Source organism: Gadus morhua, chromosome 21 (genome assembly GCF_902167405.1).
Source record: "Gadus morhua chromosome 21, gadMor3.0, whole genome shotgun sequence".
NCBI classification, from domain to species: domain Eukaryota; kingdom Metazoa; phylum Chordata; class Actinopteri; order Gadiformes; family Gadidae; genus Gadus; species Gadus morhua.
In genome coordinates, this window is record NC_044068.1 from 17607083 (window position 1) to 17624943 (window position 17861).

The 17861-nt window shown below is 44.7% G+C and overlaps 1 protein-coding gene across 1 annotated transcript in view; it reads left to right on the forward strand.

Annotated features, from left to right (window-relative positions):
* The window catches only part of LOC115533989 (endothelin-1), a 17856-nt gene extending 1127 nt beyond the window's left edge, over positions 1-16729 (forward strand). Inside the window, exons 2-4 of the mRNA XM_030344522.1 lie at positions 10926-11088; positions 14797-14913; positions 15139-16729. Coding sequence (XP_030200382.1) covers positions 10926-11088; positions 14797-14913; positions 15139-15286 — 428 coding nt within the window. The 3' untranslated portion in view covers positions 15287-16729. The remainder of the gene's footprint in view (positions 1-10925; positions 11089-14796; positions 14914-15138) is intronic.
* Positions 16730-17861: the final 1132 nt, after the last annotated feature.

A 17861-nucleotide genomic window follows, 5' to 3' on the forward strand; every position in this document is an offset into this window, starting at 1 on the left:
TCTGGATCTAGTCCACCTCATTCCATAGTGTCTGTGCACGCCAGGAAATATCTGCACATCTGTAGGGAATGCATTGCATATGAACAAAACACCTGGAACCACAGGAAGCTACACCTGCACATTCAAAGTGTACATTGAAAATATTTGTATAGAAAACCAGATGTTTCTTTTCCTGCCAGGATTGTCAGCCTCCAACGTTCTTTGGGGCCAATAGGTGACTGTCATGGAGAACACCGGAGATTCTCCTGAGCATGGGGAAATGTCTCTCTGTGTGTTGATCTTATAAGATAAAGGAGATCCCAGAGGGGAGTTCATTGTAACATAAACCTGGTTTATAGCCCTGAGACCTCGATGGTCACACAAAGATCCTCCGTTGAAATCCGATAGTAAACTAAACAACCTGTGCTTTTGAGAAGGCAGAACCTATTCAATAAAGAAATTTTAAGGCCAATTCCCTTGATGCCACACGTGTGAGGTTCAGTGAAAAACCCATCCTTAACGCAGGATCCCTAATGCTGCTCAGACTGTCAGAAAGTCATGCCGTTTTCTAACAAGTGGTGTGAACTAATTGTGTTAACACCACTAACAGACTGTTGAGTAGTATCCGCACATTCTCCACTTTGCGTGACATGACGTTTGTTGATTACAAGTTAGGTTTACCTTTTTAGAACGTTTCATTACTTTGAGTTATTGCCTGAATTCAGAAAGTTCCAAAAAGATAAACAACCAAACAATCAATTCAACCCAACTAAACTTGACCTAACTCAAATAAATAGACATAGATAGATTCAAACCAAATGTGGGACTCCCCAGAGTCAGAATCAAACTAAGTGCGCTCTGAGCTGTTGAAGCAGTGCTTAGAGTGGAAAAAAATAAGTGCTGGTACTCCCTTCTTCACTTATAAGCAACGCGGTAGAGGTAATGCTGAGCTTCAAAAACGATTTAATCAAAGGGACAACCATTTCAATTATTGGAGTACACTCACTTTAGTGTAATGAAAGTTTTCAGGCTGGGATGTCCTTAAATCCTAGGAATTGATGTAAACTAAACCAGTCCAGATATAAAAGGTAAGTAAATATAATATGTCAGATATTATATAAAAATCATGGATATATAGCAATTGTTAGCTAACATGCCTGCCATAAGAATTAATAATGGAAGGGTTTATAATATTATAAACGCAATATTTATAATAAGCTGTGCATCTGTAATGTTTGGTTGTTTGTGTGCCCCAAAGTGACCAAAAATTGATTAATGCAGCTTTAAGATCTATGCGTCAACAAGATAAAATGAAAATATGCTTGACAAAAACACGCCTCCTCTCAACAGCAACTAATCAAAGGGACAACCATTTCAATTATTGGAGTACACTTGCTTTAGTGAGCAAACCCGCATCACCATGCTTTGTGCCAATTACACAAGGATTTAGTGTGTGGTGCATTGAATTCTTCAGGCCTAAAATCTAGAACTCTGGTGGAAGCGATGAAAACAAGGTGTCACATCTATGAGAGGAGGCAAACTGGCACACCATGTTCCCTGTGAACGCACACAACAGAGACAGACACAGATAGAAGACAGTGTTAGACAACAAATAAAATTAGAGTAGTTAGCTATGCAGCTTGCAATCAATGTAGTCAAAATATAAAATGCGTTGTGAGATTAATCTCATTGGCTATTTTAAAGAAACAGTGGAAGTAAAAGATTTGGTTGTATTGTCTGTTTGATAGTAGCATAAATTCAGCAAGCACAAACTTCAGAAATAAGATGTTCACATACTTACAGAAATTGCACCATAGGCTCTGTGGTTAAATTCAGGTTCTGGGGCTGCTGTTTCATCCGCATCTTACCTTGCCTTTGCAGGGAGAGGCTGAAAGTGATCAGAGGTAGACAATAAATTACTGTATCTGTGAATTTGGTAATGAATTCAGTGAGGTAATCTATAAATGGTAAATGAATAAACCATAACTTGTCAACCATTGTACTTTAGTGTAACACGTCAGCAGAGTTGACAAATATTCAAAGCCAAAGACATAAGCAAACAAAAAATGTAGCTTTAACAGAAATATTGAATGTCAATCTTGATTAAAAACAATTAAAAAGATTGTGTACAGAATAAATATTATAAGACAATTAACCTACTTAAAAAAGGGTCCTACAGGTCTTGGGGTCAGCTTTGCTTGAATGATGAGGAGCATCACATGCTGTTTCATCTGCAGATTTTCCTCCCTAGGCAAGCCTTGACTTTACATAACTTTGTGGATTGAACTGCTGTAAAGGTGGCCCATTGCATTTCAGAAACCCCTTATTTTGGAACGCGATACAGAGGACGCCATTGTTGTTCACTTTATTTCCGAACTTCCGGATAGTTCAGCCTGAAAACCCATAAATATGGACATGGTTGCCAAGCTGTTGGATGATGTTGGGAACAATGTCCAGTGTTGGCAAGCGTAATGCAAAACTCTTCTGTGTTTGCTGCATAACTTTACATAACTTGAATATCAAGAAAAACAATGATTTCAATGTTATACTTCACATGTGGAGAATGGGAATAGGCATCAGAAAATAGAAAACCTAATGGCGCGTTTCCACTGCAGGGTGCGGACGGCTCGGTTCGCAAAGGTGCGGTACGGATTGCGTTTCCACCGCCAAAAGTGGGCGTGACCCGGACTGAGCCGTACTCGTTTTGCCCTCGTCTTCAGTACTCCTCCGTTGGGGTACTGAGACACCTGAAAGGGTGCCGGAAAATTCGAGCTCCACATCCCCTCCGTTGATTGGTCGACAGAATCGTCACTTCCGGGCGATGTGGGGATAAAAAACAAACCAACAGTAGCCTCGAGGTATTATTCAACATAATGAACATGTCGCGTAAAACGCTTGCTTGGGCGAACAAGGAGGTGGAGACGTTCCTCTGCATTCTTGGGGAGGAAGACGTTGTTCACAAACTTTACTTAGCTGCCGCGACGATCGACATCCGGCCTACCATAAAGGGTACTGTCGGAGGTGGAAACGCGACCTCGGAACCAAGCTGGGCTATACTGCCCCTTCCCTACCGGACTGAGGCGAACCGAACCGTACCGCACCCTGCAGTGGAAACGCGGCATAACAAGATTAAAACCCAAAACAAGAATCCTGTCGACCCCAAGATCATTGTGATGGGAGTTGACATGGTCATTGGTAACAGCATCGGTAACGAACAATTTAAGTTCATTTTTCCACAGACCTTCGTTTAGCCCTTTTCGCTCCGACCTTAATGTGACTAGGGGGGTTGGGGGCAGTATTTAGTAGCCTGGCATAACCCGACCAATTGCAATGTCTGGAACCACTCCGTTCATTTTCGTTTTCCAAGGGGTGCAATTTTCCAGGCCTACAACCAATCATATAAAAAAAAAATCTTCTTTAGTAATAATATACCGTCCAGTTGGTTTAATACTGCCTTCGACGATTCTACATCAGCGGAAGCCGTCGTATTTATCGCGCCTCATATTAGATGAACGGTTCTGATTTGTCGGACTATCTCGTACCCGGCAGAAATCTTTTTGTATGGGAGGGCCAGACCTAATTTGAAGATACGATTTGTCTGGTTCCCAAGATAAGGGGGCGGGGCTCCAAGTATAACGTGACATCAATAATCCATAAGGTGATGTCCAAAAAATTTCAATTGAGAATATTGTCATAGGGTCCCGAAAGCAACATTAGTCAATTTTCTCTCTGTCAAAATGTTGCATTGTTTGAAAGATAGATAACGTCACTAAACTATAACTCTTGGGGCTGTTCTCAGGGCCTTGTGGAACAATCCTCTGTAAAACCCCACGGTAGACGGACTTGGCCGAGGATACTTCCTCTATGGCATTACGTAGTGTCCAAAGATAATGAACAGGGACTGTTCACGGATCACCAAGGTCTACCTCTGTAGCAACGCCATCCCCATTAATAGTCCTCTTTGTTTGAGCTCTGCAAGGCTCTTTAAGATCACTGAGCAGCACTCAGCGAAGGGTTGAGAGATCATCACAGGTCGAGCGTGGACATCTCAATCAGTGAAGGGTTGAGAGATCATCACAGGTCGAGCATGGACATCTCACTCAGTGAAGGGTTGAGAGATCATCACGGGTCGAGAATGGACATATCAATTTGTTCAACTCCTTTGAGGTGAGGACGTGAGGAAGGACTGTTCTGCGAGGTCTCTCAATCTCCTCACACTCCTGCTCCTTACACCACTAATACAGCTCCCCATCTCCTGAGACCTGCGTGTTAATTTAGTCTGTTCATCGCTCATGTGTTTCAACTCAGTGGTTCTTTTGGTTTTGACCTTCCATGTTTTCAGCAGCCTTTCTGCTCCACCCTGTCAGACTTTCCCCCCTCGGTTTCCTTCTCCGTTCATCATCCATTTGCAAACCAAATTGCACCTCATGGGACAATAAGGACTGTCCAATCCATACAATCTTATCAATGTTGGACCCCCTCCCTTTGGTTACATATGCGTCTCTCTCTCTCTCTCTCTCTCTCTCTCTCTCTCTCTCTCTCTCTCTCTCTCTCTCTCTCTCTCTCTCTCTCTCTCTCTCTCTCTCTCTCTCTCTCTCTCTCTCTCTCTCTCTCTCTCTCTCTCTCTCTCCTCCTCCTCCTCTCTCGGTCCTTAGCCTTTTCGCATCGGGCAGGTCATAGGGCTTGATACCTAGCATGTCCGAGCCGTAGGCAAGATAGACAAGGCAATAACAAACGAGCTTCTTTCCAAAAGAACCAGAGCGTTGACAGATTGCACAAAACATCAAGAGCTAGCCCTCACTCCTCCAGCACATAGTTTTTTTACAGGTGTTTAACCAGGGCCATGTTATTATAATTGAAGCAGTTGTAAAAGTGAAGCGGTCACCCAGTGTAGCTGGAACGTCGGCCTCCTATAAGTCTGGAGTGCCAGCCTTGATTCCTACTACATTCCCTACATTTAGATTGACAACTGATACTGATGCTATGGTGAAGAGCTCAAATCCACCAGATCCCTCCGTATTATTTTAAAAGCGGTGGTGAGAATGTGACTCTTTCATGTGAAATAAATCAACCTCTGATTGTAACAACATACAATAGTAGTAGCGCTTCAGCTGGAGTAATGTTTTCCCATCCCGATGGTGTTGAGAGTACATTATCTACTGGAATTGCTTCCATCGTGATTCAACAATAGCTGCTCAGGACACAACATCCCCAGCTCAGGATTTTAATAATTTTCCCTGTGGTAGAAGTGCACACCGTTATGCTGGAATCCAGGCCTTATGGGATTGCTTGGTTTTCTAAGGGTTATTCTAACTTAACCAAGGCATGGGCTCAGAGCCAAGGCACACAGACCCATCAGGGGCCATGGGGCCAGTCCGTCTCTGTATGTTGTCCGATGCGGTGCCGTGCAACAAGCATTTCTTCTCATAACAAGCCAAGAAATTAAAACATTTGACCGGGCATTATTCTAGACAGCAGTCTGGATTTAAAGTCGGTGGAGCGCAATCCAACACACAAATGCACACACTCACACACACAGATACACACACACACACACACACACACACACACACACACACACATACACACACACGCACACACACACACACACACACACACACACACACACACACACACACACACACACACACACACACACACACACACACACACACACACTGTCCAGTAGTCAAAACAAGTGGTCAGTGCCAGAGCTGAGGTGGCAGGTTCCATGCTATCTCTGTGATAAAACAACATAACTAAACCCTTCCAGCTCAGATACACGATCACCGTGACAGCACCGTTTCCACCATGTTCCACTTTGGGCAGGGATGAACAGGGTCCAGGTTTGTAAACCCAGACAGCAGAATGATAATGGAAGAAGAATCTCTCTCTCTCTCTCTCTCTCTCTCTCTCTCTCTCTCTCTCTCTCTCTCTCTCTCTCTCTCTCTCTCTCTCTCTCTCTCTCTCTCTCTCTCTCTCTCCTCCTCCTCCTCCTCCTCCTCCTCCTCCTCCTCCTCCTCCTCCTCCTCCTCCTCCTCCTCCTCCTCCTCTCGGTCCTTAGCCTTTTCGCATCGGGCAGGTCATAGGGCTTGAAACCTAGCATGTCCGAGCTGTAGGCAAGATAGACAAGACAATAACAAAAGAGCATCTTTCCAAAAGAACCAGAGCGTTGACAGATTGCACAAAACATCAAGAGCTAGCCCTCACTCACTCCAGCACACAGTTTTTTAGCAGGTTTTTTTTATAACCATAACCAGGTGTTTAACCAGGGCCATCTCTGGGAGACTACTGCAAGACCTAACCTGCCCTTCAACCAAATGTTCCTCAACCTATTCTTCAGATGCATGCATCTTTATAGCAACACATACATAGATACAAGGTTTTGTGCTCTTCTTTGCAGGGTGAGGTTTGCGTTGTGAAATTGTTTGAGAATACTATTCCACAACAATTTCCACAGAATAACATTTGTGCCAAACACACCTTTCTAAGCTATTTGTCTCTTTCTTCATTGTCTACTAGGATTCTCCCAGCACACTAGGAGTTAGCCAATCGCTGTGAACAGTTTCTACCTCCTGGTTTCACCCTATATCCCCTATCCCTCCAAATAAAATGCCAATAGTGTTTTTTTACGTTTTCCTTGGCTGAACCCACGGGCCACGTCCGCCGCGGCAGCCACCGTAATAGACTTCTAATTGGCGTTGACGAATTAACGATATCCCTTAACGGTATATCCCGAAACGGGAATGAGAAACTCCCTGAATCCCAGTGGGAAATGAAGGAAACAATGTGGAGGAACACCCAGGAGGGACTGCTCCTTCAAGGGGTGGAGAGGAGGGGAATGAGTTAGGGCCTGTTGGGATAATTATGAGGACAGAAAGCAGACAAATACACATCTATGAAAAAACATTTGTAACTGAAATCTGCAAGGTTAAACGTGATACTGGAGGAAATGTATGCATCTCTTAGGGGAACTATGAGATCTTCTTTGACTTAACCATGTTCCATACATGTCACGGTTCCTGTAACCCGTATTGTAATGATGCAGATACAGTACCCTACCCATAGATTTCAGAGCACCACTGGGTAAATATTGACACACAGGTCTTGGTATTGTTTACAGTACAGGTAACTGTACTCCCTATTTATTATGTCTATTAATGACAGGGTTCTTCCACTTCCTGGCTGGGTAAGTGGCAACTTGGTTAAATTGCTCTATTTTTGTGTGTGTGTGTGTGTGTGTGTGTGTGTGTGTGTGTGTGTGTGTGTGTGTGTGTGTGTGTGTGTGTGTGTGTGTGTGTGTGTGTGTGTGTGTGTGTGTATGGTGGTTCCCGCTTTCATGACAACTTGTAAAGCCCCCCCGACGGAAGCATGTGCTGTGGTTTTAGATGCAAACACACACACACACACACACACACACACACACACACACACACACACACACACACACACACTAATAGAAGAGTGGTCAAACACGCACACAGACACGTGTTTATTTACACCTACAGTGTGGTCACACATACTGTACTGTTTTCCTTCAAAGTCACACCACAAGCAGAGCCAGAGTTTTTAGGCTGTAGAACTATGCATATTTAATTACATACTGTCAACACGGCATGGTTGTTATTCAATAGCTGCCCGTATTTTAAATACAATTATTTCATTACACGTTACCTTAGACTTGGGGGATTTTATGAAAACAACATTCTATCCAAAATGAACTCAGAAGTACATCAGTTCAGAGAGTTGGTTTTGGCCGGTCGGATGATGACTTGGCTTAGTACCGTATGTAGAATAGAACGGAACTGAACCTCTCAAGGCATAACCAATCCATCTGCCACATATTCTCGGTCACCTCACGGCTACCCTAAAGGATTTGGAGATGGAGGAGCTAGTTCATTGAGATGAATGAGGAGTGTTTATCGGAAAACATCTCCGGCTCATTCCGATTGGGTGTATCACAAATGAATCTCCAATCCAACGGCAGACAGACAGCTGTCGTCAACTAGAGCTTTGCTGGACAACCTCACCTCGCCCAGGAGCCTCTTAAACGTTTTGACCTTCAGGACAAACCTCTGTGGGTATCTCTCGTGTTTATTCTGCGCCTGGGAGGCTTGAACAAAGCCTGTGTGTGTGTGTGTGTGTGTGTGTGTGTGTGTGTGTGTGTGTGTGTGTGTGTGTGTGTGTGTGTGTGTGTGTGTGTGTGTGTGTGTGTGTGTGTGTGGGTGTGTGTGTGAGTGTGCTGTGTGTGTGTGTGTGTGTGTGTGTGTGTGTGTGTGTGTGTGTGTGTGCTTGTGTGTGTGTGTGTGTGTGTGTGTGTGTGTGTGTCTGCCTGTGTGTGTGTGTACGCGTGTGTGTGTGTGTGTGTGCGCGTGCATGTGTGCGTGTATGTTTATTTGTGTGTGTGTGTGTCTGTGTACGTGTGTGTCTGTGAGGGTGTGTGTGTGTGTGTGTGTGTGTGTGTGTGTGTGTGTGTGTGTGTGTGTGTGTGTGTGTGTGTGTGTGTGTGTGTGTGTGTGTGTGTGTGTCTGTGGGTGTGTGTACATCCAGGTGCTGGCCAGACATAGGTTCTAGGGAAAGTACAAGCAGATGTTTAAAGCCTGACCTGATGTAATGTCACATATTGTATCATAGCATGTGCAGCAGTAGTACTAAAAACTGCCCTTCTCATATCCTCTATGGGTTTTAGACTATTAACTCAGGTCTGATGGTTATCTATGGTTTGAGCTGTTCAACATCTCCTGAGGACCCCGCCTTATAATATATGCTTTGTTAAAAAAAACATAAACTTAATGGTGCACATCAACACATGGAATGTATGTTGTTTTCATGGTATCCATTACACTCTCAACTCCAGCTGACTTCATCCATACATGAATCATATATCCCGCATAGCTAAACCTAACCCAGAGCCTCTACAGGAACACACAGCTAACCCTAACCACTCAACTACAGGAACACACAGCTAGCCCTAACCACTCCACTACAGGAATACACAGCTAGCCCTAACCAGAGCTACTACAGGAACACACAGCTAGCCCTAACCACTCCACTACAGGAACACACAGCTCACCCTAACCACTCCACTACAGGAACACACAGCTAGCCCTAACCACTCCACTACAGGAACACACAGCAAGCCCTAACCAGAGCTACTACAGGAACACACAGCTTACCCTAATCACTCCACTACAGGAACACACAGCTCATCCTAACCAGAGCTACTACAGGAACACACAGCTAGCCCTAACCACTCCACTACAGGAACACACAGCTAGCCCTAACCACTCCTCTACAGGAACACACAGCTCACCCTAACAAGAGCTACTACAGGAACACACAGCTAGCCCTAACCACTCCTCTACAGGAACACACAGCTAGCCCTAACCACTCCTCTACAGGAACACACAGCTAGCCCTAACCACTCCACTACAGGAACACACAGCTAGCCCTAACCACTCCTCTACAGGAACACACAGCTAGCCCTAACCACTCCACTACAGGAACACACAGCTAGCCCTAACCACTCCACTTCAGAAGCACACAGCTCACCCTAACAAGAGCTACTACAGGAACACACAGCTAGCCCTAACCACTCCTCTACAGGAACACACAGCTAGCCCTAACCACTCCTCTACAGGAACACACAGCTCACCCTAACAATAGCTACTACAGGAACACACAGCTAGCCCTAACCACTCCACTACAGGAACACACAGCTAGCCCTAACCACTCCTCTATAGGAACACACAGCTAGCCCTAACCACTCCACTACAGGAACACACAGCTAGCCCTAACCACTCCACTACAGAAGCACACAGCTAGCCCTAACCACTCCACTACAGGAACACACAGCTAGCCATAACCACTCCTCTACAGGAACACACAGCTCACCCTAACAATAGCTACTACAGGAACACACAGCTAGCCCTAACCACTCCTCTACAGGAACACACAGCTAGCCCTAACCACTCCTCTACAGGAACACACAGCTAGCCCTAACCACTCCACTACAGGAACACACAGCTAGCCCTAACCACTCCTCTACAGGAACACACAGCTAGCCCTAACCACTCCACTACAGGAACACACAGCTAGCCCTAACCACTCCACTACAGAAGCACACAGCTCACCCTAACAAGAGCTACTACAGGAACACACAGCTAGCCCTAACCACTCCTCTACAGGAACACACAGCTAGCCCTAACCACTCCTCTACAGGAACACACAGCTCACCCTAACAATAGCTACTACAGGAACACACAGCTAGCCCTAACCACTCCACTACAGGAACACACAGCTAGCCCTAACCACTCCTCTACAGGAACACACAGCTAGCCCTAACCACTCCACTACAGGAACACACAGCTAGCCCTAACCACTCCACTACAGAAGCACACAGCTAGCCCTAACCACTCCACTACAGGAACACACAGCTAGCCCTAACCACTCCACTACAGGAACACACAGCTAGCCCTAACCACTCCTCTACAGGAACACACAGCTCACCCTAACAATAGCTACTACAGGAACACACAGCTAGCCCTAACCACTCCTCTACAGGAACATACAGCTAGCCCTAACCACTCCACTACAGGAACACACAGCTAGCCCTAACCACTCCACTACAGGAACACACAGCTAGCCCTAACCACTCCTCTACAGGAACACACAGCTTGCCCTAAAAAGAGCTACTACAGGAACACACAGCTAGCCCTAACAAGAGCTACTACAGGAACACACAGCTAGCCCTAACCACTCCACTACAGGAACACACAGCTAGCCCTAACCAGAGCTACTACAGGAACACACAGCTAGCCCTAACTCACCGATCTGAGGTCTGTGTCAAGCAATGCTGAACAACATGTTGAGGACATGTTGGATGCACAGAAGAAGAGTTTAAAAGCTGAAAACTCAGATTCTGTATATTCTCTTTATATCTGCAGCCTATCCTAGCTCAAAACCGGGCCCCACAGCGGAGGAGGGCCTCCCGACGCAGCTCGTCCACAAGGCTCACCGGAGGGAGAAGCGGTGCTCGTGTGAGAACCCCAGGGACAAGGAGTGTGTGTACTTCTGCCACGTGGGCATCCTCTGGATCAACACCCCCAGGTGGGTCTCTGTCTGACAGGGTGCGCATGGACCATGGGTGGAGGGGTGGAAGCAACCATGGAGCGTCTGAGAAATCGAAATCTGAAAATCGATTCGATCTAAGATATATTTATCTTGGTTTCTTGAGTCTACAAAGATATTTGCAGCAATAAAATATTTACGTGTAAATTGCACCATTTTCTCAATGAGAATTGGAGATGCTTAGAAACAAACAAAGATACACATGCGAGTACATTACATTTGCATCCGTCTAAAAATACATTCACAGCTAAATATATTCGGCAAAAACCGACACTAATAATTTTTCAAACAATTTGAATTTTAGCAGTACAGCCGCTGATTGCTTAACAGACAATATATATTTAGTTTCACATTTAACACGCCCAGTATGTTTTGAATTTTAGCTCTTACATCGGAAATCAGCACAAAAGCTCCCAGCCCCCCCCCCCCCCCCCCCCCCACGCCACAATTGTTGCCAATTAACGTGTTTCGGTTTGTGTGTTCCTGGCCGAGTTGCAGGCGCTCAGATGTGGCTTGGCTAATAAGAAAGCCCACCTTTCCTAACGAAGGGTAATTTCTGTCTGGCTTCCTCCTGAGGTTCTTAAATAACTTTTTTTTTTACTGCCCAACGCAAAGTCCCTCAAACGAGACCACGAAGGAATCAAACTCAAACCCTCTGCGGTTCACATACTCTCATCTCTGAACTAATTAAGAAACGGTCTGTTCTCCCTCTCTCACACTCTCTTGCTTCTTCACTCTCTCATTACTAACATCTCTCCCAAACAGGGCAGTTCTCTCTCTGAATTGTATTTAGCTTTACTGTCAGCCATCTAATTTCAGCTAAACATTGTACATACTGCCAGGCATTAGCTTAGGCCTATTGTGCTAACTGACAGGAAGTTAGCTTCAGCTAAACATAGCTCTCACTGTCAGGCAGTTAGCCTATGTCACTGTCGGTCGTAAGCCTAAGCCTAACATATCCCCGTCAGGTAGTTAGTCTAAGCCTAACATATCCCCGTCAGGTAGTTAGCCTAAGTTAAACATATGGCTGTCGGTAGTTAGCCTAAGCCTAACAAATCCCACTCAGGTAGTAGCCTAAGCCTTACAAAGTACTAACTCTCAGGCAGGGCCGTCGGACTGCGGGGACAAAGGGGACAGTTGTGGGGGGGCCCAAGGCAGAGGGGGGGCCCATGACCAAAAAAAAAAAAAAAAAAATCCCCCCCCCCCCCCCCCCCATCAACAATCGCTCCGGAACCCCCCCCCCCCCCCGTCAACAATTGCTCCGGACCCCCCCCCCCCCCCCGTCAACAACCTGGCGCAGGGGGGCCCATCAGTACCTATAGTATAGGGGCCCAGGATTTGGTGCTACGGCCCTGCTCTCAGGCATTCAGCCTCTAACACCAATCATTTAGTATAATATCTAATCGTTGGTCTGTTCTGTTGGATAGTGGTCAGATATAGAGCCATATAAGCAGTCCAAATCTCAACTGTTCGCATTGATCAGAAAATAAGCTGATATGGTTTACAGCCAACGCACAACTCAGATTTGAGTTGGCTCAGGCTGCAACAGGAACCTGAAGTTCAGTGACAAGGGTAGCGTTCCACATCGTCCTATTTCCCAACCGTTACTCAACTCAAATTGGCTCCTCCAGCAATCTGCGGTGGACAGGCGTTGTTGCCGAGCCAGTAGCCGTTGTTACAAGCAGAAGCTTTTTTATTTTCTGAGCAGATACAAGCCAAAAACCCATGCGACCACATGGACAGAGAGCGACACTAAGCAAGGTGGAAAACAACTGCAAAAACATTTGGAAAACACAGGCTGGGATAGTCTGACAAATGACTTAATTCATGATTGACGCCCACATTTGGGACACATCAGTTATCAGCAAATAAAGCCTTGCATTTACTTCAGCTCAAAGGAAATTCTGAACTTTTGTAAAGTCAAAATTATTATTATTATAAAGCTAGACTACATAGGAGAAAATGAAAGTGCTTGGGGAACTTTTGAAAATATGAACAATTATATTAACGCCAATTTATAAGCCCAGACATCACACGACCAGAAACGAAAGTGGTCTATTAGCAGGAGTTCCCAACCGTAGGCTATCTATTCTGATTCCCTGTTCAACCAGGGATAACCTTTTTTAGTTTTGCTTTTTTTCACATGACTACAAGTTGTACACACTAAGTCAGACAATAGTTTGTGAACAATCTGTAAAGAACAAAAATTTAAAGAGTCTGTAATAGGATGAAAAACATAAAATGAGAACCAAATAAGCAATCGGGCTCTAAACAGAACGATGTACCATTCTAAACTAATTCGAATTATTGAAAATGATATGTCTAAAGACTGAAACGTCTTCATTCCAAAGTCTTGACATGCCTTCCGCCGACTAACTTTATATTACCCAGCAGCTCTGAGTGGAGGCCTATTCTCGTTTTTGCACGCTTCTCCTCGGCCACTAACATCTGCCAACGGTTGGACCCGGGATACGGTGGTAAACACTTCCCACAAACCCAGTGGTGTCTCCCTCTTTTAACCTGCAGCACAGCGGAAGGCTGGCTGGGAGCCCTAATGGCCGTCTCAGCGGCCCCAGTTAGCGTCAGAAGGGAGATTACCAGAGACTGTGGAACCTCTAGTAGGGCAGGAGGAGGAAGTAATTCCCTGTCGGCTGCTTCCTTGTGACCCTTTGTGTTTAGAGAGTCTGGCAGTAATGTCCCACTGATGTTCTGCTATGCTGTCTAGTGGCCACCTAACACAAAACATGTGCTCTCTAAAGTATGTTTTATTAAATATGACCTTGGGTTGTAACATCTGTAATGCGGGTGTTTTATATATCGGGTTGTGGGATTTATTTGTAATTATACCACAGTGTTGTTGAATAACTGATTCTGATCGGTCATTGCCTTCTCAAGGGAGTGCATTATTTTTCAATAACGTTAAACCCATGCCTTTTGAGTTTCAAATCAGTGCGCTACACAGCTACACGTCCAAAACAACGGTTGAATAGAGCTATCGGCAAGCTGGTTCCTTATCAGCGCAGAAATGACGCCATTGTCGAATTATTTAATTTCAGCTTTATTTAAAGTTGAAGTTGAAGTTGATAAAAAAAACATAACAGTATAGATTAAAGTAACTAAAATCGTATCATTGATGGTAATTGCGTCATAAGCAGATTCAAATGTGCCTGTATCATATAATTTATTCCTATCATTGCCCACTTATTTGATGCTTGTTTGGGGGTTTTAGTGGGGCTACTACAATTTGGAACAAAATATATTGACAGATTCTTAATCCCTATTGTTGGTGTTTATAATAATCACTTTAATGGTTTAAATATTTATTAAAAAAAATCAGTCAGGTGGTCTCCTAGTGTGTGTGTGTGGTTCTGACGGAGTCCTCGTTCTGTCCTTCAGTCAGGTGGTCTCCTGTGTGCGTGTGGTTCTGACGTTGTCCTCGTTCTGTCCTTCAGTCAGGTGGTCTCCTGTGTGCGTGTGGTTCTGACGTTGTCCTCGTTCTGTCCTTCAGTCAGGTGGTCTCCTGTGTGTGTGTGGTTCTGACGGTGTTCTGGTTCTGTCCTTCAGTCAGGTGGTCTCCTAGCGTGTGTGTGTGTGGTTCTGACGGTGTCCTGGTTCTGTCCTTCAGTCAGGTGGTCTCCTGTGTGTGTGTGTGTGTGGTTCTGACGGTGTCGTGGTTCTGTCCTTCAGTCAGGTGGTCTCCTACGGTTCTGTTCGGCTCAGGAGAGACCTGGACCGCTGCCTCTGTACCGATCACCACGACGATGGCTGTCTTCGATACTGCTCGGCCAATCGAAAGCGCTCAGAGTAAGGAAGTTATGTGTTTTTTAACATACTGAAAAATACATGTGTTTGACACACACACGCACGCACGCACGCACGCACGCACACAAACACGCACGCACGCACGCACACGCACACACACACACACACACACACACACACACACACACACACACACACACACACACACACACACACACACACACACACACACACACTTCACTAACAATGGATTTTGCAACTTTTCAGTTGGAAAACATCTGAAGTCAAGAAACAGACCTCCAAACAACAGAACCGGCGCAAGGCATTGTGGGAGAGAAACAACAGAACCGGAATCGCGCGACCCAAGGAAGAGCGGCGGGAAGGAGAAACGCCGGTAGCTCAGAGGGCCACTTGATGCAACCAACGGACGGTCAGCTGTCGAGCGTCCCTCTCTTTGTTTCCCAGACGATGGTTTGGAAGTAACAAACGTCTGGTTTCACCGACACGTGGACAGAGCCGAAATAAATCAACCAACTTATTCTCAAACATGTGTTATCTCTATAAGCTGACATTCCAAGCATTTAGAGGACGGGATGATTGACTGTACTTAATGGATGAATGACCAAAATGGACCCAAAGTATATATAAACTTACTTAAAAAGGACACTCACAGAACGGAACTCTGTGGCCTGAGGCTGAGACCAGACCGGACCACCCTGCGGCGGGGGCCGCGGACGCGTATCACGGAAGAACGACAAACAGTTTAAATTGCGGGACTAAACCGCGCGTCAAAACAGTGAGAAAGGGTGGACCGTGGACGGGCTGCTTTACGACTCCTCCGGCCTGGAGAATGGACACATATAGTAAGAATAACACCGCGTTGTGTTTGTCCCATACGCATGTCTTTAAACTCACACGGCAGACACATGGACGCCCCTGTCCGGACGGCCAGGCATGCACCATGCTGCACCATTTACATTTGCATTCACGGTATTCAGCAGACAATTTTTTCCAAAGCGACTTACAATATGTAGGCCCTACATTTGTCAGAAGAAGGAGAAACAACAATATTTCGCTGTCGGTACAGGAAGGAAATGTCAAGCACCAACAATCTGCCCAATGAGGTCTGTCCTTTTAAAGGGCCTAGGTCTGGTAGGCCTACTAAACGATATGATTAACATAATATGAGCTTAATTAAGCTCATAATATATTTTGTAATACATTATTCATGTAAAAGATTGTCAGCATATTGAAACACAACATTAGGCCTATATGAAACTCACCAAGTTAAACTGTATTTTTCATGTATGAAATAAAATGACCTGTGTCTCGTATTGAGACACAAATCACTGTAAGCAAACTAATCTAACTTCTGTCTTGCTTCTTCAATGTAGATGTACTGCGTTACAAGGACAACAAATTATATCTAGATTTGTTTTTAGTGGATACAATGCATAATGTTTAAGCATAGGCATTTATAAATATACAGTATGTATCTTCTCTTTGATGTACGTACTGTGCAATTACACAGTATGTAATCTGTGCACTTACTCATGTAGCCATTTACAATTTACATTATGTTGCATACTCATGAGCAGTTGAAATTCGATCAAATTGTACAATGCAGTAAATCATGATGAAAGTTGTAGATAAAAAAGATAATTACTAATTAAATGGTTTTGTTTATCTGTAAATTACTTTAAACATCTTTCAAATACATTTTAATCGAAAGAAAAATGTTTTGCACAGGGTTCATTATCATTGATTTAACCTTGTGGTGTTTTCTGAAAATATTTATATTTATCATGAATAACAGATTATATTGATTGCTCAAACATAATAAACTACTAGCTAACAATGAATTTAATTGTGTACACTTCAACAGGAAACAGGGACCCGACCTTTTAATCAATTCATCATGAACTATTCCTTTTACAAATATTGCTGGTTGACCTTAGTGGAGAGTGGAAGCCTCGACAGAAAACTCTAAGACTTAGACAAACTGAATTCTTGAATTGGTTAGTGGGGTATATGGATTTTATTATACACCTGCGGCGCGTTTGCATGGTAGTCAAAGTTCACCGATGTGATAAATCGCAAACAGACGACCCTCGTCAGGACCCATCGCCTTGAAGACAGCGCCGCTCAGTGGGCATACTGAGTCACTGTGTTTAAAAACTTTGCTCGTTCGTTCCTATTGAGATGAAAGGGCCATGAAGAAGTCCATACAGAAACATTTGCGTGAAATTTACTTAAAAATGGTTAACGTTCTATAATTTTCACTGCTCAAAATAGTCACCTTAATATGCTTTCAATTTCTCCGCACCAGGAATTGGTTAGGGAAGAAGGGAAATTGTTCCTTCAATACCAACAATATGACGCATGAGAGAAACTGAAAAAGTCTAAGATTACTTGGTTGTTCCTCAATTTGGGTGTAAACAGACACTTTATTGTTGGTCTGTGCCCTGTGTGTGTGTGTGTGTGTGTGTGTGTGTGTGTGTGTGTGTGTGTGTGTGTGTGTGTGTGTGTGTGTGTGTGTGTGTGTGTGTGTGTGTGTGTGTGTGCGTGCGCGCACGTGCATCTGAGTGTGTGTGTGTGTGTGTAAGTGTATCGGATTGCTAGCATCTTCGCGTTTTAGGGCCACAATATTTACAAACAAGTTCCATATCCAAACCTCGGTGCCTGCTGCCAAACCACGGTGCCCCGCCCGAGCCCAGCCCTCCTCCTCCCCCACGCCCACCTCCATCCATCACTGTCCCGTAAATCCATCCCACGAGGCGGTTAGACCGCTCTCGGGTTCGCCGACATGACATGACAAGTCTCTTCATGAATGAGTTTGATTGACATATGGGCCGACTTCCCTTCCTTGACAACAAACGATAAGTAGGTTCAAGTAGAGTAGAGCTGTTACCATGACAACTGTTTTACTTTAAACTTTTTAAACTTTTTCTAATGATGCAGGTTTTAGAATGATTTATTATAAAATACCT